The following is a 25,304-nucleotide window of genomic DNA, read 5'->3' as shown; positions in this document are numbered from 1 at the left end:
CATTTGGAGTCAATGAGAGGAACAATAAAAAATGTGTATGTGGAAGTGACTCCTTGCTACCAGACTGTTCTCATCTTGGCATTGCTGTTACACTAGAAACACCCAGTCCTGGATGAGAAGGGGCCGTTTTAGGGGGAAAATTTTGGTCCACTCAGAGTTGACTGAGGACTCATTCAGACATGTCTTCTAGCGTGCAGCGAATATGTTTGCTCAACAAGCTGGCATCATCTTCCCAAATGCAGCCCAAGAGTTGCCTTAAGTACAGTGTCGGCGCCATGAAATAAACCACCTGTGAAGTCTGCTGAGGAGCTGGATGGAAACCATGGCTTCTGGCTATCATTTGGACCAGCTTAATGTGCTCTGGAAAAAAAAAATTTCACACGTCATATCACACCGGCTGAAAAAATAGTGCACATCAGCAGTGCTGTAACACAGAGTAAAGGACTCGCAGCAGGTGTTAACGTGCAGAGGCACCGAGCATTATGGTAACACCTGTGTTTGTCTAAATCCGGCCAAAACAATTTCCTCTCCAGTTGTAGAAGAGGATTAAAAAAAAAAAATCGACCTAACTTCCAGTAGTAGCAGACATTTCCTGTAAAGCAATTTGCATAGTATTTCCCATGGTGCACTGTGGCTGCGCTGTGGTTTTTCCCTTTTAAACTTTTTTAGTTTGGGGACACCTTTGGTAACTTCAGTGACCCCTGACTGTCTCTTTGTCTCTCGCCAGTGTAGCCAGGCCCAAGCAGTTGCAGATGGTGTGCTCTCTGAGTGCTTTCCTTAATTGAATGAAAAATAAAGCCTCTTGTAAAATATTACCAATTTAGATGTGACTTATGGGGCACATATGATGCTTATTTTTTCAATTACATGAAAACTTGGCGTGGTTAAACATAGGAAGCCAAGTGTTCTGTGAAGCTGGTATAGATTTCTGGATTTTTAGGTGATTTTGCTTTAAATTATTATATAGCAGAAGGGGGTGAAGGAAGTCAGCAGCTAAACTGTGTTTTCCCAGCATGTATTTCACTCAGTGGACCCTTGATGCTCATTTCATGACTAATATATGCTGTACTATATGCATTTCTTGTTGTCACCAGAGATAACATTAAGTAAACTATCCCCTTAAGAAAAACAGCTTTTCTTGGCAAGTAGAGTATGACTCAAGGAGCCAGCACTGGAGACATACGGTGCTGTGAATGAGTGCTGTGTGTTACTCTACTGGATCTGAGTCCAGGCACTATTTATACTGCAGCATATTCAGCACCAGATTGTTAAATCTTAATACTGAAACAGTGCATCATTTAAATGTTTTTGTTCTGTTTATGTCCCATTTTCAGGCATTGGTTATCAAGCAACACTTACTAACTTTTTGTTTCATTTGGACAAGATCCCCCCTTGCCAAAAGCTTTCTAATCTGCTCTTGAAATATTAGCCTGTCTGTACCAGCATGTTACAGTGAAATTTTGTGCCACTGAGGATGAACTAGGTCGCTTTGAGCTTCTTTCAGTGTGTGGTGATAGAATACCTTGCAAAGCAATGTGTCCATGGTAAATGCAAACATTTAAGTGCTACAGAAAAGGAGTTGTACAAAAATTATTTCCTCCTCAACCTGTGTAGGAATGGGGAAAAAAATATTCCATAGCAGTTATTTCGCGGGCTCATAAGCATTGTGTTCTGTCATTGTCTCTGCGCAAGAAGCTTTGTTTCGCTGTTTCAGAGGTGGTGTTTATTTTATGATCACGTTTGGGTGATCAGGGTAAAAGGCCTTTGCCGTGTATTTCAGTTTGATTAGTTCAGAGCTGGTGAAGAACTGGGAGTAGAAAGTGAGGAGGAGAGAGGTGAAGTTTCTTGGCATCACAGCATCCTTCCAGATACCCAGAGAGGGTTCTTGGAGCTCCTGTTAAGGAAGTAGTTTTCTCATCTAGTAGTGTGTTTCTGGCAGTAGAGTTTACAGATGGTCTTTTCGAAGATCAAAAAGTATATAAGCAGACCTCAAAAGGCATCAGTTTAAATGGAAGAAAAGGTGATTGGTGTCTTGTAGGGCTGCGCTGAGAAAAGTTACGTGAGCGAACAGCAGGGCAACGGGAACACGGGAGGAGGGAATAAAAGAAGTAGTTGCAATAGTGCAGAACAAGGCTGAACTGCTTTGCTCTCGTGTAAGATGGCACTGTGGCTTGCTTTCTTTGGCGTCTTCCTGGAAGTCGTTCCTGGGTATTAGTCATTGTTTTTGGTGTGGGTGGGCCCTCTGCAATTGTCTAAACAGAAATAATACCTCTGCACCAAATGGTTTACCATCCAAGTTTACAGTCTTTGTGACAAGCTCATCCAGAAGAGGTGATGATCCCTATTAAAGAATGAACAGAAGTAGAAATAGGACTTACGGCATTCCCCCGCCCCCAAAATGCTATTTTGGAACTGTGGTCAGCAGCTTGCAGTTGTTTTTTTTGAAAGAAAAGCAACCGTCTGCATAGTGCAACTTGTAGCTGGGAGTGAACTCTTCCTACTTTGTGAATTTCCAGTGCCATCCATCCACACTGGGAATCGTACCATGCTTAGGTTGTAACTGTGTGCTGAAAGCCCACACATAGGAATTTTCCTGTTCAAGTCAAAACCAATGCATTTATTTACTTAAGGGTTTTGTAGACTGCAAAATGAGGACTATAGAGTATTTAAAGCTTGTTCTAACTTAGAGAACTAGGCTTTAGTGGGATGATGAAAGATGTGAAAGGAGGAAGCCTCCTGTGCTTCCTTGAAGTAATTTAAGAGCCAGGAACATGTCAGCAACTCTCTGCTAAGAATTTAAAATCTATTCCTACTCTTCCCCATTGTTTGCTTCAGGAGTCAGTACAACTCATCTTTTTGAGCAAGACTGCAATAAACCTCAAGGCAGATCTTGGATCTCATGAACAAACAAGCTTATCAAAGGGTTTAGTAAATGGCTGATAAAATATAAACTATGAATTTTTTGTTTTCTTTTCAGGAATAATCAAGCTTGGGAGGTGGAATCCCCTCCCTCTCAGTTATGTGACTGATGCACCAGATGCGACAGTAGCCGACATGCTACAAGATGTCTATCATGTTGTGACATTGAAAATCCAATTACAAAGGTGGGTGTTTCTGAACATCTGTCCTTCTCTATTCTCTGAGCTGCTCTGTCGATTACAGCATTACTACAGAGATTAGCACATCCTGTCTTCATTAATTTCTGGTCTTTTGATGAAATGAAAAGAAAAATGAAGAGAAGGGTGGGTCACCTGGCAGCTTTTTGGTGCCTGTTCCAACTGATTTTGTATGTTTTCTGAAGTAGCAATATGGTAATAGAGAGGGGAGGGGCAGAAACTCAATCAAGTAAAGATATGGGACCTTGAAAGGCAGACCTTTCCACAATCTCTAATTTAATGGATTCTCGAGGCCTTATAATAACTCTCAAAAAAATAAACTCCTTGCCTATTTCCAGGGCTGCATTGTGAGAATCCAAGTCTTCTACTGCCAGTTGCTGAGATGGGGAGGAGGGGAGCTTGTTAACTTTCTTTTTTTCTCCAGTGGTCTTCCCAGTGAAAAGGCAAGAAGATGAGGAAGGGATTTGTTATTGCAGCTCCATTTGGCATTTGGAAAATATTTTCCTTCCCTGAATGCTAGTTCTGATTAGAAAATCAAAAGCTCCTGACACTTTTACACTTACCCCTTCCTCCCTCCCACTTTTTCTCCCCTTTTCTCTCTATTGGCCTTCAAAAGAGTCCTCAAATAGTTACTGATGTCTGTGTAAGGAGTTGTGGCAGGTCCCTGGCAGTGCATGGCATACTCTAGACCTGCTGGTAAGCCTACGTTGTGCAGTCTGCTGTAGCTCTATGGCCAGGACATGTCAGAGGAAAGAGGCAAAAATAACAGACAGCCTGGAATAATCTGCCCGCAATTCTTTGAAGCTCGACTTGAACAGAAGAGGTGTCCATTGGCATGTGCGTCTGTGTCCTTTGGTGGCAGGTACATACCCTCCAACTGTTCAGTTCAGTTGGGAATTTGGAAGTAGTTGGTGCCTCACTGACGTTAACCTCCCAAACAGCAACACTTCTTTCCCGTTATATCTCTGATGGGACTTGGGGTTCCAGTTCCCACTAACAGGCATTTGCTTGGTTTTGTATACTGTTATCATTTCTCAGCTAGACTGCATCTCCGCAGCATAGTTGTAAAAGAGCATCTAGAGCCTGTAGCCGCTATAAAACTGGAGTGCAGTAACTCATCTCCTCAGAAGTATGAGCTACCAGGAGTCCATCTAGCCTGTTGTCACGTCTGCATTACCAGAGGGTATCAACCCAAGATCAAGGTCTCATTCTTTATCTTCAAAGTGCTTGAATGCCTAGATGCCGTGTAAATAAAAGATAGCCCGTGACGTTGAGATACAGATGGTCATTGACTACTTGAACTCCTCAAGCACAACTGAACTTTCAACTCTGAGGGTAAAGCCAGGCTGTATAGGCAGAAGGCAGAACCGCCTCAGAGGCTGATGGGAGAGCATGCATTAAGTTTCTCAGGCATGAATGGCAATGACAAGCTTCTCCGAACTTTCTGATGTGCTTCTCGGGTCTGTCCCCATGTATGTAGACACAGACCATAAGCTTGTTAAATTAAAAGAGGCAGAAGTCACATGAAGACAAAAGCTTCACTACATACGCAATTCTTGTAGAATGAAAGTGAGAATGAACTACATGTGACACATGTTGGGCATATGGCTTAATGTGTTTCTGAAAGGCTCTCGGATACTTCAGCGATGAGGGCAGTATAAGAACCGGTATAAAATAAAATAAATTTTTCAGACTCACTGCTCAAAGCCTTGCCTCCACACAATGCAGGCCCTTACTGTTTAGTGATTTTGTTAGTGACAGTGTGGCATATATGTTTATTTTTCTATCCCAGCAGGAGTTATCTTTCTGTGTCTGGAGAGGATGGCTTTTTCCAACCATTTCTGGGGCTTGCGTTATACAGTCTCTGCTCTCCACCAGGCCCCAGAGGGAATGGCTATGCACACATATAATATCATAGTAGGATTAGCTGCTATTCCTGCCATGTACTGTCATTCTTTCAGTTAAACTACACATCTTCTGGGAGTTGGGCTTGGTGGGGAGGGGAAGGAGGGGAGAAACACCCTGATGGGCTGGCTAAGCGGAAAACTCCAAGGTTGTGCTCGCTGCTTAAAGGTCTATAGCACTTGTACGCAAAGAGTAAGCAACTGTGAAGGTGATGATTCTGTTTACTTTTTGCTTTCTGTTTTAACAGTTGTTCAAAGTTGGAAGACTTGCCAGCAGAGCAGTGGAACCATGCCACAGTTCGCAATGCCTTAAAGGAACTGCTCAAAGAGATGAATCAGAGCACATTAGCCAAAGAATGCCCTCTCTCACAGGTCAGTGTTTTTAACAGGCTTAGGGAAAGCCAGATTTACAAGATCTAAAGCTCATATTTGTTCAGTAAAGGGCTTAGACTAAACAATTCCATAAATATCAAATAAATTTCTTGTTTTCTTTAGAAAGGAGAAATTCTAATTAATATGAAAAAGAGTATCTTTATACCATATTTTCTTAGTGGGTTGCCAGGTGGAAATTATGAATGAATTGGTTGATTTTTATCCTGCTGTTCAGAGAGATGTAAATTCTTCATTCTGAACCTTTTGCAATAGGACTAATGATTCTCAAATGCAAGATTTGAGTTGCTTCTTCCCACTAGCAGAGGCCTGCCTCCCCCACTAACCCGTAGGCAGCTCTCATCAGCCTGCAACTATGATAAAAAGTATGCCGCTTTAACAGTTGTGCCCCAATTTCTAGGAAACAGCAACAAAAAATGTAATTATGTTAAAAAAAGAACAAAAACTCAGTCTCATTCTCCATGGCTGCTTTATAAATGGCAGTGATGTCATGTCTAAGACACTAAGGCACAGGTTCCTGCAGATATCATGAGTTCTATTTGTACTTCAGATTGTCATAACAAGAGATTCATAAAATTTTCATGACTGAGTCCTCCTTGCCTCTCAGAAAAAAACCAGAAAAGCACTTCAGCACCCAGACCAAGTAACTTTGCTAGGAGTGAAAAATACGTTGCCTTCTAAAAACTTCATTAGAATCATAGGTTAATCTGTCTATTGTATCTTAAAAAAGTCAAATATCAGTAATCCCTGCTTGCTAAAAATCCGTTCCTTTGCTAGCCTGTATCCAACCTTTTTTCCCCTGTGGTTGCCTGTCTTGCATTGCACTGTATGCTCATCCTGCAATTCATGATCCAAAGCCGTGAACCAAGAGAGTTCTTTCTATGTATAACCAGCACAAATTTGCTGCACTGTGTTACAATTGCGACTCCAGGGAAAGCACAGAGGTGAGATACAGAGCAGAATTTAGGTCTTTGCAATTGGTAGGAGTCACATTCCTCATCTTCCTTAGCCATGTTAGGTCTGCAGAACTAACAGGAATGGAAAGGCTGTGTAAGGAAAAGCCATGTAACTTGCCTTATTTTCTAGAGCAGTAGCAGTGACTCTAGCTATGCACAGAGCATAAGTGTGTTGAATACAAAAATATTTTTCTTTTCACACAGTTTAAGTGTAATTTCTTTAAATAGAATTATCTGTGGAATCTGGTCAGCTAATGATGATTGCAGCATATGGTTGTCTCTGCCCAGTCTTCTTCAATATCCAGTATAACTAAACTATGCATCATTTCACATGCAGAATTCATTTGCTGTCTGGGTCTTTTTCCTCCCACTTCGGTTTCAAAGCCTACCAGGTGGAAATGCTGCAGTTGGTTTACTCCTTCTATAGCCTCAGTCTGAAATATATTTACCAAATTACTGATGGCAGGACTGTAGCAGCAAAAATCCTTGCCCCAGTATTTATTTAGTGGACAAAGCTAAAAGGAGATCCTTCTGTAGAAAATCGAGCTTGCTTAGTTTTAAGCACAGGTGTAAATGACCTTGAGTAGTGACTAACCCTTGAACGGGGACTGCAAGAATGCAGCTTGTATTATTATTGTTGTTATTGCCATTAAAAGTTTCAGTCTCTTTTGTTTTGGATCACAAAATGCAAAAGATACAATGGAAGGTTGTATAGGAGCTGTCTATTACCATCATCTGAATATGCCTCTAATACAATTCCTTCTCCCAAATCAGTTTTAAAAAAATATCGTGCCAAATGTGAAATGTCATTACAACCCCCTTGTGGTTAATATATTATTGACAGCAGCAAATTGCAGAGTGGTCTCTTAGGAGTCAAACTGCAGAGTAAATGCTGCTGTTTATTAATGTGTTCACAGTGCCTCAAGTACAGAAGTGGAGAGGGGCAGTGCGGGGAGCTCTCGCTCCCGCCAGCGACGGTGCTCCGTCTCTGGTTCTCAGTGCCCGAGCTCTCCATGCAGCCCAGATGGGAATTCTGATTGCCGCTAATGGGAAATGTAATCATTCACTTTGATTTAAAATGTTCTGGTTTTTTCTGCTAGGTGTATTATGTGGCTGCAGCTTAGCTACCCTTAGCATACGGCTCCTTTTCAAACAAATAAATCCCAGTTAACCAAGCAGGGGGGAAGGAGGGTAGGTGGGGGGAGTGTGTGTGGCACAAAGAAATCCAATTATTTCAGCATTTCCATCTTTGCATAGAGACCTCTGTCTTTCCTGTATATTGTATAACTCCCTGCAGCACTGACCATGAGTTTTGTCTCTTTGCTGGAGCAAGATTTCTTGGGATGTGAGCATGTCCCATATTTTTCTCCTTGAACTTACTGCACCAGATTTTCTTTGTGTGGATATTTCTTAGCTCCTGGTCTAAGTAGTTTTCATTCCACGTGGCTGTCATGGCCACGCGCATACCAACCATATCTGCTACTTCATATAATCTATTCCTTCTTCAAGGATTTTCCCAGGAATAATATGCATTATTTAGAAACATGCAATGAGTCGATTTTTTCTTGCCACTCTCTTCTGAATGGATATTTCCTTTGTGCAGACTGATCCAAGATTCCTAGCAGAAATACCCCTAGCATTCCTTTCCATTTAATAGCGAGGATATGTAGTTTGAAAGTTGTTATGGTTCCTTCCCCTGCTCTACTGTCAAGCAGTTGAAGAGAGTCTGTCCTGGGATTTTTCACCAATGGTTGATTTACTATTTGATTTTACTATTCAGTTTAAGCTTTGCTTTCTCAAGTAAAGGTTAATGGGTGAATATATTTTGTGATATTTAATAACCCTACAATTTCATTAATGTTCATTTGTTGTAGAACTAGAGGATTTGGAGGAAAACCCAAATTGTTATGTAGCCAGAGCTAAATAATTTCCCCACCCTTCCTTAGTGACTGGAAATTTAACTAAAGTGACTCTAAAAAAAAAAGCAAGTTATCTCAGGTCAACTTTGTTCAAAATCCTTCCTTAGCAGAGGCTATCTCCATGTCAGGCTTTCAGAATACTATTGCTTGTTAAAATGACTTGGAGCAAGGGAGGATTTATGGGGAGAGAATTGCTGCTGACTGCCACAATGCTAGGTTTATGTCTCAAAATATTGATTTTAATTAGAAAATTGAACCTCAGTTTTAGAAATTGAAGCTGCCACTTAAAAAGGCTCTTACTTCATAGCCTTCAGACTCTACTGCAGTGCACTATAGCAGCCTTCAAGTGGAAAAGTTAAAGTGAAAAGGCAGAAGAGCCTCTTTTTACTGAAAGTGAAATTACCTGTTGAGAGCTGAAACTAATCTGCACCACCCAGTTACCTTAAGTCTCTCAGTTTTGCTCACATTTTTTAAGTCCTCAGAACTCAAGAGTTCAGGAACAGCTGGAGTCCTGTGATATTGCAGTGAATTGGGTTGAAGGCTAGATAAATCTGGAAGAGGGAGGGGATGTTTTTGTTTTTAAAGCATTGTTAAAATTGAGTAAGCCAATGTGTAAGCTTTGTAGCTTTCCAGAGGTGGCCAAGATCCCATTTTGCACAGGAGCCTGCAGGAGCCGGTGGGCTAGAGCTTGAACCTACAGTAAATAGCTTGTTCGAGCTATGAGATCATCCTCACTCTCTCATCTCTGTGCAGAAGGGTCATCCAATGTGCCAGGGCTTTTTCTGAGCTTTGACGTAAGTGAGGAAGGAGGGCATAAGGAAAATATGATTTCTGGAGAAGGTGCATTGGCTCCCATGTGTTAGTGGTGTTAGATTGCATTTCCTTGCTGGAAATTTACACATGCTGGGAATGATTTGACCCTGGAAGAGTTCAGGGGGGAAAAGGAAAGCAAAATGTTGTTGTTAAAAAGATGCCTCCTCTATGGAATGGATGAAGGGAGGGGAAAAAAGTAGAAAGGAAGAACTACCAGTAGCCAGGCTCCTTCCCACGCTATGGGCAGAAGCATCCCAGATATAAAGTGTCATTTTTATGGCTATCAGGTGCTGCAAAACAACTCCACTCCTCTCTGCTTCAGTTGGCTTGTACTAAGAGTCGCTTAGATGGAATTTGCAAAGAGTAGAGGGGTGGTGGTTAAGCAAGTGGTATTTCAGTTTTGTTGAGCTTTTTTGTGGTTTTTGGTTGTTCTGTATTGTAGTATGCGTAGTTCCCTTCGCTCTGAATTACACTGTTAATTTCTCTTTTCGGTGATTTTTCACACAAGGGCTAATCACACGTTTCTATAAATTATATTAATTTAACTTATTTGCCTAACTGTTGTTCTGCAGTGAGTAGCACGGATGTTCTCCAATTCTTGGCTGTGTGGTCTCGCTGCATTTGGAAGCAGAACAGAGACATCTGAAAAGCATTATTTGGATTACGCATGCTGGAGCATCTAATCTTACCTTTAGGATCTGGTTCCTAAATCATGCTTGTTGTCACCCGGGTGCAGTGAGCATGTGTTCCCCAGCATGGCACCGCCTGTTGTTATGCAACTGAAGTTTAGATACTGTAATATCACAAGTAGAAAGTAAAGTAGAACTAGCCCCCCAGCCTGAGCTGCAGGTCTCAGTCTAGGTTTGTACTGCATCTTTTTTGCATTATTATGCGAAGTAAGTAATAGTTGTTATTTTCTAATTTTAATTACGGCTGGGAATATAGAATGGAGAATAAAACCAATTTTGTGTATTCATCAGACATTTCTTTTGGTTTTAAAGTCGCAAATGGATGATCATTGTGCACTTGCATGTCATGCACTTTCCCTGGAAAAGATTTCTAATTGTGCAAGATATTTTAAAATACTTTTTGTCTTTCTTTCTGTACTTCCAGAGTATGATTTCATCCATTGTAAATAGCACATACTATGCCAATGTGTCAGCAACCAAGTGCCAGGAGTTTGGGAGATGGTACAAAAAGTACAAGAAGATTAAAGGTAAATTGATGTTTTTGTGACCTTCCAAGTTCTTGAACTTCTGCTGACAGTTTGAGATTATTTGCTTTAAGTAAAAGTGATAATAAGCTATAATAATATTAGTGAATTTGTCTACAAAGAGGGCACAGTCACAGCACATTTGAAATTAAATCTGATACTTTACAGACAAGGCTGGCGTGAAAACACAGGCCACTTAAAACATGCTTAAAATATCCCATTTAGCTGTGCTGAAAGGTCAGCTGTGTTTTGAATTAAGCTAAAACGTTTTGGAAAAAAATGTTCTAGTAGCTCTGGATTTAAAAGTTAAATTGCTATGTAAATTACCTTAGTTGTGTTTTATTCATGAAAGCTAAAAAACTGTCTTTCTAAGTTACATGTGCCCTTGCTCTCTGTGTTCAATGCTACTAAGTGTACTGGCATTCCTGCCATGTTTTATTGTGTGGAATCTGGATACCAGTGGTATCCAGATAATACCTGATTGTTAGGTAATACCTGATTGTTAGGAGACGTTGCTAAATGACAAGGTGCTGCACCCACTGAAGTTAAGATGAAAATAGCCCATCATTTGTATTTTTTCTACAATGAAATTGTATTAGTTGGTTAGCAGTGAATGCCTGAGGCAGTAAAATTATTCCACGTAAGTTCATCCCTCTCTCACCACTGAAATGTCTGATCACCTTCTAATAGTACACGAAGTGATATGACAAGCATCTCTTGTGTAGTTCGTTCTTTTATTCATCCTTTCCTTTGGGAAGGGACTTGCGTGTGTACTCGACCATTTGTTTTGGTAGGTTTTTTGTTTTAAAACACACATGTGCTTTGAGCAGGAGTTTGGGGATAGTCAAAAGCTTTTCCACAATACGAACTGGCTCCTCTCTCCCCAAATGTCCATCAGCCTTGGAGATTAGCTTTACCCTGTGATAGGATTTTTCATAGTTTTTCTCTCTGTTACACCACTGAAGGGAAGGTTCCTTGTCTGAAAGAAGGCATAGGCTATTTTTGTTGTTTCTGTCTGTGATCCTTTCAGGGGCCAGGAAAATCATAGCCGGATTCACAAGCATTATGCAGAAATAAGGTAATGTCCTGTCCTTCTTGAGAAGCCATTGTATTTGTAGTCGCATGAAGATTAGCATCTTTTGAAAAGAGTCTGCCGTCTTTTCCTCTTAAAAGGCTGGCATACATGAGCTATGTAAGGTTGCTTGTTTAGTTTCCATAGGACAGACTAGAAATCTGCATAATAATCCCATAAACAGTCTGCTGCTTGAGTTAGGAACACATGAAACAGAATTGCATAAAATATCAGAACAAGTTCTGAGGCATCTGGTTTTCCTCCGCACATCTGGCTTGTGCGGAGCATACCTGTAAGACGCTCAGGCCTGGGCTGTGCAGTGATTAGATTTTCACTAGGGGGAAAAAAAAGAAGAATATTTTATGGTAAAATTATTTCTGTCTAGGAAGAAGATTGTTCAGGCAGAAGTGGGGTAACAATGCAGATGAGGAAATGGAGGTGTTGCTTTTTACCTACTAAAATGATTTAGGCTTGAAGTAAAAATGTTGATTGGACATTTTAGTACATGGTTACCCTCGTGCCAAATAAACTGGATAGTTTATTCTCTCTTTAAATTGCCATCGTGTGACTCAGAAGTGTTTCTTTTCTCTAAATGGTGCCTCTTAATAGAAGAGTTTTATTCAAAGTGCTTCAACATATCCTCTTGGTTAAAAAACAATCAAAAGAATCAAACAGCTTCAAGGTCATCACCGTTCGCTTTTACTTGCTGTTCTAGGAGAACAGACACGGGCTTTTTTTTTTTTTTCTTCTTTTTTCCAAACTGGGCAAGGGTGCCAGTTGCAGAGGCACTGGAAGCCCTTAACTGTAGTGTTCTTAACTGTAGAGATGCCACTACAGCTTCTGAGTGTTTCTAGCACACTGCTATCTTCCACTTTCTTCCATTCTTGGAGCACTGAATTCTTTAAGCTCTTACTTTTTTTACTTAGTAAGTGCACAGTTAAATTGTTAAGTGCAGTAAAAGCAGAATGAGACCTCAATCAAGAGGTCAAGGATCCAAACCTGAAGAGTTTGCCAGATCACTCTGTATCTGTGCTATTCAAAGAGACACAGCCAGTCGTTGCTGTTTGGAAGTGTATGTGTGTGTTAGTAGGAGGAGAAAAAGGAAGGTTAAGGTATGTGTGAAGTAAACACAAGCTGCCATAAAGCAGTTCAAGTAGTGTTGATTCATCAACCATATGAGTGGGAGAGAAAACAAAGAGTCTATGGCAGGTACAGTGGTGCATGGAGAATAAACAGCCATGCAACTGCAGGGCAGTAATCTAAACCCCCTGGAAACAGGAAGACTTCTGCACTTCTTTGGGTGGTTTCAATTTCTCATCATCTCTGTTTTCATGGCATTTTGTTTCTTTTCTGTGGCCAGATATTCCTCCAGGACAGCTCAGTTAGTAGGCAAAATCAGTGACTTGAGTTATATGCTTCAGTCATCACACACTCCTTTAATAACAACTAAAAAAAAAAGACTTAGGTTTTCCATGAAGGTGGACGGATGATGCAGCAATTCAATTTTTGGGTTGTAATCTGGATAGATTGGGTAAAACTATAATTTAGAGTCTTTGGGACCAGCACCCATATCCGTGTGTAGCTCTAGAGCTGGTTATTAGAAAGTAAAAGCAAAAAACAATTCACATGAGCTGTGGTAAACGCAAAATAGGAAGGGGCTTCAAAATAACTTTATTGACGTTGCAAACGAAATGCAGCCTACAGTGTTAAATGTGTTTCCTATTATCTGCTAATGTCTGTTTTAATAAAACAGTGGGAACTAAATGGTTGCTTCTTAATCAAAACCATGATTTCCTAAACATAAGCTATGTGATTCTGTTACAAATTGCCGCATATAGATCTCCTAGGTCAAACTTTTTTCCTTTCTCATAGAAATAAATAAACAGTAAAATAATTATACACTCTGGAAGATCAAAGTAGTTACAACTGAAGCCAGGCAAAAATAAAAAGTTCTCTGGAAAAAAAAAAAGAAAAGCATCAGGTTGCCGAGTATATAGTTAATGTTTAAATAAATATAAGAAAGTGAACAATCAATAATTTGATATCATTAGCAACAGATGTAAAAGCTGTACACAAATGGAATTGCATCAAATCTCAAGTAAACATTCTCAGTATGCATTCTGTTGAACTCACCGGAAAGACAGCTAAACTATTTATGCTTGTAATTTAAAAAAAGTTTTCAGTTAGTTCAGCTCAGCATGGTAATGTTGTCTTGTGTCAAGACGATGCTAGAATAAAATTCTGCTTGAATTTTTTCTCCCACCCTGCCCCAGCCCCTTAAGGTCTTAAGACATTCACAGTTTACTCAGCGGCACGAGAGTTAGTATACAGACAGGTTTGGGAATTGGCTGGTGTGAGGATGGAGGCTTTTTGTCTCCTCCTGGCTCTGAGCCTGCCACTTGGGATATGTGCAAGGACACAAGTGAGTTTATAACAGGATGTCCGCCCTTTCCAGTCTCCTCGGGATACACGTATATATTTGAAGGAGAGCTTATATTAACACAGTTCTAATGGAAAATGTACAGTAGCTGGGAAACAAAAAGCTTACAGTTCTTCTGTGAACTTTCTCTTCCCCTCATGGATGTCTGTAATCATTTGGGGTGGTAATTAAGCTATCTAGTTTGTATTGTAATTTTGGTCAGAATATGCACTATGAATTAATTTAGTATTACTATGTGAAGCCTTTTTTATACTCTTTTTATTTACTTTTTTTTTTTCTTATTTTTGAGGCATGCAAGGCATTTTAGTACACAGTTGTGCATACATGACGGGGTTTAAGTGTGTTTAAACCTACTTGAATGAAGAATCAGAGTTCCTCCTTTTTAATAAAGGTTACATATTAATTGATGACAATTCTACAGCAATGGCTTAGTCCAATGGTTCTCAAACTGTCTTTCTCCTGCCCAGTCCCACGGGGTTACTCCTCTCAATCTGAGAACCGCTCGTCTGGTTTCTCTAGATGCTGAACTTGCTGAAGCTGGGAGAAGGTATTCAACGTTGTTGAAAGTCAGGATTTGAATAATTTTTTAAAAGGCTTGCATTGGTTCTTAATTTGATTAACAAATAGATACACAAAAGAAATAACACCTGTAAGTAACTATATACGTATATGTATATGTATGGATGGAGAGAAGTCTTTCAGAACTTTGCCATGCAACTCAGATCATTTTCAAGGGACCAAACTTGTGCCAGTTACCTACTCATTGCCCAGTGTTTTGGGTTCGTAGCGTTGAGGATATTTTTTAGCTCTATTTCTTAATAGATATTTCACTCCCAAGTGTCATGCTTTCTATTTTTATCAGAAGGACTATCACTGTATCAGAATTCTTCCACAACTGAAACTCTTAACTGGTGTGAATTTTTTCTTTTTGCCTGATGACACAACTTAGCTTGGTGGGAGGAAGTTAGGAAGGCAGAGGGGAGAAATAAATACATTGTGAACTTAAAAATAAAAAGACATATTTTCTTTGTCTGCGTATTAAGAACATTTCATCTTTGCTCCTGCCATCAGTGGCTGTCAAAATATAGCTTTCTGTGGATGGGAGTTTTGAGACTGTGGCTGTCTCGAAGTTTTTGTGAAATGATGAGGCTTTTCAGTTTAAAGGAGGAGGGCTCAGTTATTTCTATTTCAACAGATCAGGAATGTAAGAAAAAGCTTTCATAGCTTCCTTAAATTGAGAATCTGCTTTGGCTGCTCTTTGATTTTTCCAATATTACTGATTTGTTGTTTGTGTGCTGTTTTATTCTTGAAAGTATGTTTGCTTACTTCCCATAACGGATAGACAGAGCAATCTGTTTTTTTTTATAACGGGTTCTAGAGGCTGTTGTAGGTTGAGAGAGGTTAGAAACAGGATTCAGAAGGGCTCCCAGCTTTGTTATTTCCAGGCTGAAGGAATCTAGGACTGCGGCACGGTGATAATGCCAGTGAGAGTCTGGGGGAAATTGTCGTTATGTGCTTTGAGGAATAGTTTTTAATTGTTCCTCTGAAACAGATGTTGTGGAGGCCTCATGAAAAGGTACACCAGATCTTTCCCAAGCAGTGTTTTTGACTTTTAAAAATATCCTATTTATTGATACATGTGTGTGTATATATCTCTCTCTATGTAAATAGAGGGGTTTATATATATGTATGTATATATATGCATATATAGATCTTGACCTTTTGCCTTTCTAACTAACAGATTGAGGCAGAAATGTTAAGTTTTTTAAGAAGAGATCATTTCATGTCTTGTTTGGATATTAGTCGCGGCTCTGGCACTAAACCAGTTAGGGTCGTTCAGGTCAGCTCTGTGGCTCTTGACATTACTATAATTTTTCCTTTGCTTACTTTTGCACTCCTGACTGTGTATTTATTTCACTAAAAATAGGACTTTCCTCACTTTCTTAAGGAAAAAGGAAAGAAAATAACATCATTCGCAGGCAAGCTTTTCAGCATGAAGATGACAAACACGACCTGAAGATCATCTCTGACTCAGAGACATCCTCTTAGTCTGTGGACTGCTGTGCTGGTTTATGAGGAGAGTAGTTCATCGGTTTGCATTGGTCATGAGGAAGAAGTGGCATCTCTCTTTAAATATAAGTTTAAAGTTGTCAAAATTCAGCAAGAGTTATAGACCCCTTGACTGCTGTTTTCCACACCCACATTGGCATTTCTATTTCAGCGTTGTCCCTGATGTTAAATGCCAGTTGGTGGGATTTGTGCGCGTGTATTGTTAAGAAACAATTTACCCACTGCAGTGCGTTCCAGGGGCTTTATGAGTTGTGGCCCTCTTGGCTATTCCTCTCTGTGAAGAGAATTAAAACAGACCCTTTGGGTTTTTTTTTTACTTAAGCTTAACTTTTATCTAAAGTAAACACATATATGAATTTCAGCTTTGCAGAATTTCAGCTCTTCTGGCTGTTTTGGAGCAATGGCTCTCACTCTTAATAGTACATGTGTCGTGGCAGAAGGATATGTGCGGTTAGCTGAATGCCGTCTCTTGCACGTGCCTGTGGCTGGAGCTGCAGCCATTGCTGCTTTAGGGAACATATGTCTTTACAATAAAGGTTGGAAACCTTTCTGTAGAGAAACTGCCTAGCCACTTGTTCCATGTCTCGTCCTTTTTTAATTAAGAGATGCTGACCAAACCTGCTCAAATAAAGTCACTCAACTTTATGGTTTTTAACCTGGCTCCTGTTCCAAGTACAGTGCTTTTCTCAGTGAGGACCAGTTGTGTGCTGAGGCTGGGACTTCTGTCCAGCCACTTTTGAATTCTTAGTAAAGAATAGTTGTCTTCATTTTCTAAAAAGCAAACGCTTTTTTTTTTTAATCTGCAGAATCTCAAAATGAATTTTCCTTCATATTTAAAAAAATATTTTTGTGTGCTGCCAAACAGCGACATGTTAGCTCAAAAGGAAAGGAATTTTTAGAAAGTAAGCATTAGTGGAGATTAGATTGGAACGGGAGGAAAACCTGAAGCTTAGGTACAGTCATAAGCTTTCCTGGTGTGAAAGCTGCAGTGTGGCTGTCTGTGATCCCATGGATTTCATAGAATACATAACTCTCAGAGCAGAATTGAGTTCTGTTCGCTGGAAGTATCTGAAGAGTTTGTATGTCTGCCTTAATGATGTTTGTGTTCTGTCTCATTCCTTTCACCATCTCTGATGTTATGAGTCAGGAAGAGATGCATACGTATCTCCTGGAGGGATTGCACAATTGACTTGGTACTCTAGGAGGTTTGCACCTCCCTCTTGAGATGCCCACGAAAGGTTAGGACTGAAATAGCAGGGCAGACTTCTGTCACAGTAGTTTGACAGGAAGGGAGATATTTTTATACCAGATGAGAACATCAGTCCATCTAAACCAGTACTCTCTGTGTTTCTGTCAGACAGTTCTGAGTAATGTTTGCCCTGCTTCTCCTTTTCCATTTCACCTGACCAATATTCATGCATTAGACCAGGTGTTCACTAAAGCACCTTCAATGTAATGCTTTCCTCTGCCAGATGGATCTGGCATGTCCTGTGTACAAATGATGTTAACGTGATTATGAAGAACTGAGTTCATACTTCTATGTGCCCTCTTGAACCTGTACAGTAACCCAAAAGTAATCTAAAAATAAGATCATGGGTTAAATTCTTCTCTTCTGACAAGCATCTTTGGAAGCAATGCAGTCCAGGGACAGCCCATGGGAAGAATATGACTTACTATGTTTAAGCAGAGCTGATAGAAAACATGTTAGCATCTCTGTGTTCCAAGAGATGCCTTGGATCTAGTCTTTAGGACAAGGGAAGGAGAAGGTCAGCTGCACAGGGAGAGTCAGCAATGTTAGTACACTCTGCTCAGTTCACCTGAAACTGGTGCTGATCAAAGGCCCACTTTTAATGATGGTTCTTCTGAATACAAAAGTAGTGATTTGTGCTTTGGTGGGAACTGAACGATCTGCAACACAACGAAGAACAGACAATGGCCTTCCCTGTCTGTTTTCCATTAGGCTTGGATAAAGGCCTTTGCTACCCACAGCCAGCAGCCAAACAATTTCTGTATGTGCTCTATAGCTATTTTGAGGTTATTTGCTATCCTGCAGCAGCAGAGGAAGCGAAAGGTTTTAAAAGTTACAACTTCTTGTCGAGTCTGCCTCTCCAGTCAACCTGCTTTTTCTCCAGTCCTGACTGCAGGAACAAATGGCCCAGGCAGAGATCAGTCAGTGAATGAAGTCAGTGAGTGACTTTGGGTAAATACGAAGATTAGATGTTGAACGAAAATGAGACTCCTCAGACCAGCCCTTTGCACTGAAGTGGTTAAGTGGGCTGTGATTAAAAGAAATAAGTAATTATCCTAATTATAGATGAAAAGATACAGAATTACCACTTTAAAAGCACCTCCTGTGCTCTGGAGTGGTTCTGTTATTTACAAAGTGGTAGTTGATAATTATGTAGCATAAGCAAGAGGGCACCCTCGTGGTGCAGTGCAGCAGCCCTGTCTCTCCGAGGCGCAGGGTGGTACTGTGCCGGAGAGCGCTTTGTCCCCCAAGCACGGCTCCAAAGTTCAGGTCTTGCTCCAGTGAGTAGGATGGTGCTAAGCCAGGAGAAATTGTGGGAACCTTTGTATGTCAAGCTGAGTGCAGGGCACACTAGAGTTCACAGAGCTCTCCCTGCTTGGCCATGACCACCACTGGTAATGGCTTTTATGATCACCAGGTTTTAAATAATAAATAAAACAAAGAAGCAAACTCTGAAGCGCTGGAGAGCAGCCCTGGGTGGTGACATCCTGTCACAATTGAAGCATGGCAATTCTGCCGGCTAGTAACTTATTACAAAACGTTTCTTTACCAGCCTCTTCCTACTCTGGGGCAAAGTGCCCGTATGCCTGTGGGACTGAAAAGTTCAGGACTGGCTGGGTCATGGGTGCTGGCGGGTCCTCTGTGTCCCCACTGCATTGCAGTGCTGGGAGATGTGTTACGCTCTCGCTCTCCCTGCAGCATCCGTTATTGTGCATAGGAATTTGGTTTCCAGTGCTGTCAGTCAATTCAGTGCCGCTCGTAAGCCCTAAATGCCCCACAGGCTGTTTGTCAGAATGTTTCTATTAACAACTCAGTGAAAATAAAGGGTGAGGGGAAGGGAAGGTGGAGAAATAAATCTTATTTTAAATCTTTTGAGCTGGTTTTATTTCAAGTGGAAAGTTGCATGCAGACCACCCGAAGCTATTGTGCTGTGGACTGCGTCAGCTGCTTGACTGTGCAAGGAAGATTTGGGTAGAGGTTAAGAGCATCGCACAGGGGAAGGGTGCGCTGGATTGCTTTTGTGCTGTATCCAGGAAGTTTGTAACTCAGTATGCAGTTGAAATACATTGACACACGTGGTAATCATTATAAGAAGAGAAAGGAACATTGAAATATGACAATTTGCTGCTCCCATTCTGGGGATTATGTTGGTTTCTGAGTGTCTTGTAGAGGTAGTGACATATTGTAGGGGGGTATAGGAAAATGAAGGGCAGATGCTATCCTGGAGTGCTCTGAGAGCTGCTTGCCAAGCTTAGTGCAGTACCTGTTGTCCAGACACCTTGTCTCTGCCTACCTAGTGTATGGCTTCAGAAGGGTGGCTGGCTCTGAAATATGGCAGTAGCGTTGTCCTTGGTTTAAAAGAGCTCTTCAAGCAAAGAGCTGCAGAATCGTATACCAGGCAGTGCGATGCAGGGAGCAAAGGGAAACGCTGCCATGTCTTTTGCTGTGGTCACGCCACAGATGGAGGTGGGTAACAGCCTCCTGGACCAGCTTTTGTTTAACTAGCCCGGCATCGCTAGCAGAGGAAGTTTGTCAGCAATACTTGAATGTAGACAGCACATGTCCATGGAGGCCCTTCCTTCCCAGTTTAAGGTCCTGCTGCTCTGTCTTCACTGCTTTATATTCCAATATATTCAAGTACCAGCCAGTTCATACAGGACTACAAGAGCTGTAAATGTATCCCCAGTTTGAGTGGAGCAACAGCAAACAAGGGAAGGATAAGGGAAAGACTGTAATGGGGTAGGAGTATGAAATGGAGGATGCAAATGGAAAAACCCTGTCTCGGGAAGATCCGAGGCAGAACATGGGTGTCGCAGCAGCTTTGTGGCTCCTGTATCCCTTTTTTCTTAGAGCATTGCCAGCAAGCTGGCCTGTGTCCCAGGGCAGTGCCAGTCTCCATCTCGGGGTTGCCTCAGGCTTGCTCCTGTCCAGCCCCGCAGAGCCCTACCAATCCATAGTTACCAAAGAACAACAGGGAATCTGATATGGGCAATGTGTTAGAGAAGGAAAGAGTCTTGAGGAGTTGAGTAATGCACATTTTTTCCATCCAGTGTAACTGTTAATGGTAACCTTTTATTATTGAAGTGGTTGAAGTGACTAGAATCTGGTTTGTTTATTGGGAGTATGTGCATGGCTGTATAGTCTAATGCGATCGAAAAAAGAAACTGATAATAAGGGAAAAATACACCTATGGAAGCAAGTCAGGTGGCGTCTCTGTGTAATTGTAATTCCAAGTAGCACCGCAGAGATTAACAGCCTGGCAGCCTTTTCATCTTAAACTTTATTTTTATAGGGGTTTATAACTTGGCACTAAAGTCAGGAGTGGGTGGAAACTTGGCAAATGTGGTTCAGCCCAGAAAGTGAATGTTATTTATATTTATTTCTCACCAAGTTTTCAAAAACACTTGGTTACTGTTTTTGTGTTCTAACAAGTAGTAATTTGTTGGTTTCGGTGACTTACTCTCCATGTGTTTCTTAAACTACAAAATAGTTCAGAACTTATTTCAGCTTTTCTGAAACTCCTAGTGGAAGGACTCTAGATTTCCAGGGGTGTAAATGAAGACCAAAGGTAGTTCTTACTGTATTTTCTTTTAGTAGGGTGCTCCAAGAATTTCATGTACACTGGGCAACATCTTTGTTGTATTTACATCAGATTAATTCCTGATTGCTCAGTAGCTACTGCACCTTTGGAATAATTACATTTGGTTTTGCTGGTAGTTGTGTGATTTAATGGCATTACTCAGGTGCAGGCTTACCGCAGAGAGGCTGAGGAGGCAATAGTACGGCCTTGTGGGCTCTGAATCGTCGGTGTTGCAGAACGTGGTCTGGGGCTGTGACAGAGCAGCCCCTCTGCCCCACTCCCCTGCCCGCACATGACATCTCTATATTGACGCGGGGTCCGTCCCTGGTATTAACACTGCTCCTATATCATACTTCACATTGATTTCATGTCTGTTCCTAAAGCCAGAGACTAGCGGTATAGGGCCTTCTGTATCTGATTTTCAGGGAGGCCTACTGGCATTGTGAGGAGTGGCATTTGAATAGGGGTTTTCAGTATTTTCAGCAAACTTAAATACGGCGTCATGTCTCTGGCAGGCTGTGAGTAACATAGCAAAATGGTCATTTGCTGACGATAGTGTTTGTGTATTGCATGTATTGCATTGCATTTCATACTTAAAATATACTGCACAAATAAGCACTTATGTAGAAAATCAGTCGGGTTGAAACATTGGCTTTTGTGGGAAAAATGGAATTAATAATTTCCTTAGAAATGCTTAATTTTTATTTTAAAAAGTTTTTTAAAGCAATTGTTTTCTAGAAGGTTAAAGATGTTATGGGTTTTTCCTTTAAAAGAATGGGAAGAGTGAGTTAAAATGTCTTACAAAAAAATCCTGGGTACTAATTCACCTAGTTGTAAAATTCAGTACTTGTGATGCTCCAGAATGACAGCTCTAAAGATAGTAACTGTGTGTGTTTGTGTGTGTTCAGGGCATGACTCCCTCCCCAGTGAGAATTCAGCCCTCTCCATCTGAGATTAACTCTGGAAGGTGAAAAGAGCTGTCTTTCTATTTAGAAGGAAACAGAGAAAGTCATCAGTAAACTGTCATCCTGAGTATTAACTGTGTAAAGCTTCAAAGCTTTATATAGATTTAAAAAAAGAGTTCAAAGCCTTGTACAGTTGTTAATCATTACACAAGTTATAATAGTATTATGGCATTTATGAAATAAATCCTATCTTGTTACTTGCTGAGAGCAATACAAGGGTGAGGTAGTAGTTTTCTAGTTGTATGATATGCGTCCCTGAACACTTTTCTATCAGATCAATAGATAAATGCCTATCCAATTGCACGTAGTGAGGCTCATGGAATCTGCAACCTACTGTAAAATGACTTCTGATTACTTAAAATTATCTAAGTAATAGTTATATTATGTACTTTTTAAACTTAGTTTCCTATTTCAAATACTACTTTTAGAGGAAATTTAGCTTTGTAATATGCACATTTAGTTTTGCAGTTACATGAAAAGATATTGCAGTATCGCTGACATAAGATATTTAAAAGGCACAATATGTATCTGTATATAAAATTACAGTATATGCATTTGGTTTGTAGTGCTTAATTTTTTGTAGTAGGGTATCACTTAAAGATCACGGGTCTTTGTTGTGCTAAACAAAAGGGGTTTTTTTAAGAGAATGAGGCCACTTCCTTTCAAGTGGACATTCATGCAGAGACTCTTTAAGGTTTCTGGACAGACTCATGTGGTGAGGCTTTGGATATAGGAACCATTGCTTTAAAATTTTCTCATGTGTGAATTGCATGGTTTTGTAGCATGCTGTCACACAAGCACCTTGATTCTGCTGTAGTGCATCTGGATGAATTGACGTTACCAGATAACTTTATCCGCACACAATGCAAGGTAGAGTTTCTGTTGGAAAAGAGATAGTTGCTGAGTTTGTAATGAGAAGCTGTTCCATGAGCTGCACAGGGAATGGTCTGGTTTCTATTGGGTTTGTGTGAGTGGATACTAATTTGGGTTTCTTTCCTTTACCTAGTTGTCAGTGATTTTGAAACATTCACCCTTTTTATAAGTTACTCGATTTGGTGACAGATTCAAAAGTTAGTGACAGTGTGAGCGGAAATGTCCAAGCTCATTTCTTTAGGAAATGAGGCTGGAGAGGATACCTGCCACCGATTTGATAAGGAGGCTTCCTGAGCAGTGGGTGACGCCTGAGAAGTCCAAAAGAATGTTAATTATTGTTGTTGCTTTTACTTTGTACTGCTTTTGCTTATGTTTCTGTGAAGCTTTTATGCAAGTGCAGATTTGCAAACTAAAGTGGGTGCTGTTGTGTACAGTGACCTGCAGTAACCCTTACTCTAACAGTCCTCTTGTAAGTGCAAACTGAAATGACAGCAAACTAATTTTTCTCTTTTAACAGTGGAAAGAGTGGAAAGAGAAAACCTTTCAGACTATTGTGTTCTTGGTCAACGTCCCATGCACTTACCAAATATCAACCAGCTGGCAACCTTGGGAAAAACTAACGAACAGTCTCCTCATGGCCAAATTCACCACAGTACTCCAATCCGAAACCAAGTGCCAACGATGCAGACAATGATAAACCCTGGGCTCCTGTCTCCTCAGCTCAGTCCACAACTGGTGAGGCAGCAGATAGCAATGGCCCATCTGATAAACCAACAGATCGCTGTCAGCCGGCTATTGGCTCACCAGCACCCACAAGCTATCAACCAGCAGTTCTTGAATCATCCACCCATCCCTAGAGCTGTCAAACCAGAGCCATCAAATTCATCGGTGGAAGTCTCTCCAGATATTTACCAGCAAGTCAGAGATGAGCTGAAGAGAGCCAGTGTGTCTCAAGCTGTCTTTGCAAGAGTAGCGTTCAACCGCACACAGGTATCAATTTCTATTCTATAACCAAGAAGTGCTGAGGGGGCAAAGTTGTGGCTCTTGTGGGGCTGTATGGTTGTTGCAGCAGATCAAGGCAGGAGGTGTGCCACAGAAACAGGTCAAACCACCCTCCGCTTTTTCCTCCAGTCTCTGTGTCAGGATTGAACAAGACTGTTTCTTCCTGGAACAGCTGTTTGTTTGCATTGGGTCATGCCTGTGCTGTTACCTGAGCTTTGTTCTCTAGCAGTAATTCTGCTCATGGGAGTTCTTCCCTGAGTTCCTCTCTGTGGCTATAAACTTCCACGTCTGCCCCTGCCTGATGGCCAGGAAGAGGTAACAAGAGACTCTGAGAGTCAGAGGTGTCTTTGGGCTTCTGTCGTTTCCTCAATTCCTTCCTGTGGTACAACTGATGCCACAACTAGTGCCAGAGGCTACTGCCACAAGAAATGTATCAGGCAAGTGTGCGTAGGCCTAAAGACTGACTGTGGGGAAAAATGCCTGCCGTTTGCAGCCGATCCTGTTTGCTTTCATACATCTGACACAGGTTTTCTCACTCGCCTAGTGAAATGCAGATGTTGAAATCATCGCATGATAGCATCAGCTTAAGCCTAGCACCTGGAGTAGCCAGGGTCAATGTGTGTTCAGAAAGACAAGCCATTTACATTTATCCTGCTGCCAGATACCATTCAAGGCACTCAAAGTATGAGCTCTCAATTTTGATACTCTGTAACAAGGCTAAAGAAATGGAAAGTGGCTTCATATTTAATATTGGTACAAATTTCTTTTGTGCAGAGTTGGTCTTTGAAGTAAGCTTTGCCAGCAAGAGAAAACAAGGGCCACGTGTGTGTGTCTCCTGGAGGTCTGTCCCTTGCCCCATACAGTGCCTTTGTCTGTTCTCCTGGATTAATGATTTTCTTTGGCACTGCCATTTTGGAAATGCCATGTTATGAGGGAACTAATTAAAGTATGGAGCAGATTTTTATTACTTCCCTTCTTCCATTAAATTCATAAGATGGCTGCACTCAGAAAAAACATTCACTTTCAATCAACATGACTTTGAGTTCTGGGGTTAGCCTTGAGGATATCAAATGAAAACTGCATAGGAATGTATGAGTATTTCCTCTTTAAAATGCTGCTTTTAATTTGGAAAAGCTTTTCATCCCTCTGGGATCATAACCCGTTGTATATAAAGCCTGGTATAATCAAGGTAGATGGTATTGACAGAATGACATATTCTGAACTTGAGCAAGAGGTCAGCAGTAACGTTGCTGTTGAGGGTTTTGCCACTGTCACTGAACATAAAGCTCTGCTTTAGCCAGATTGGGAGAGCTGGGTTTGTAATACCCAAGTCTGCCATTAAACCAAAGCTGTCATACAACTTGTGTGTTAAATCGACAGTTCTGCTACAGTATTTAAAAGGAGGCAAGGTTTTGATCCTGCGTGTGTAGGAAACCCCAAGCCTTGCATATCACTGACCAGACATTGCAGATTGACTTTCTAGGGTAGCAGGGAAAAGGCAAGCGTGTGAGAGAGACCACTCAGGCCTTTTCCTAGCAGTGGCACAGCATTGCATCTGCCTATGGTGTTTATTAGCAGCCACAGTAGAGATTGCACCACACTCTTGACAGATAATCCAAAATCTGGACCAAATCAGCTGCACTATGGTTTGGGGTGGCTTAGGTTTTTTTTCTTTTTACACCTCCTGCAGTGTTCTGGCATAGATCTAGTGGTTTTAGGACACTAAACAGGTGGTTTCTTCC

At 41.0% G+C, this 25,304-nt stretch overlaps 1 protein-coding gene across 2 annotated transcripts in view; it reads left to right on the top strand.

The window, feature by feature from the left end:
* Nucleotides 1-25,304, top strand: part of SATB2 (SATB homeobox 2) — a 132,800-nt gene that overhangs the window by 55,208 nt on the left and 52,288 nt on the right. For both annotated transcript variants that reach the window (XM_075511667.1, XM_075511668.1), the window contains exons 4-7: nucleotides 2,978-3,104; nucleotides 5,269-5,392; nucleotides 10,212-10,314; nucleotides 23,078-23,550. In XM_075511667.1, coding sequence (XP_075367782.1) covers nucleotides 2,978-3,104; nucleotides 5,269-5,392; nucleotides 10,212-10,314; nucleotides 23,078-23,550 — 827 coding nt within the window. The remainder of the gene's footprint in view (nucleotides 1-2,977; nucleotides 3,105-5,268; nucleotides 5,393-10,211; nucleotides 10,315-23,077; nucleotides 23,551-25,304) is intronic.

This window comes from Mycteria americana, chromosome 9, assembly GCF_035582795.1.
Source record: "Mycteria americana isolate JAX WOST 10 ecotype Jacksonville Zoo and Gardens chromosome 9, USCA_MyAme_1.0, whole genome shotgun sequence".
NCBI classification, from domain to species: domain Eukaryota; kingdom Metazoa; phylum Chordata; class Aves; order Ciconiiformes; family Ciconiidae; genus Mycteria; species Mycteria americana.
This window is presented reverse-complemented; position numbering and strand designations above follow the sequence as displayed.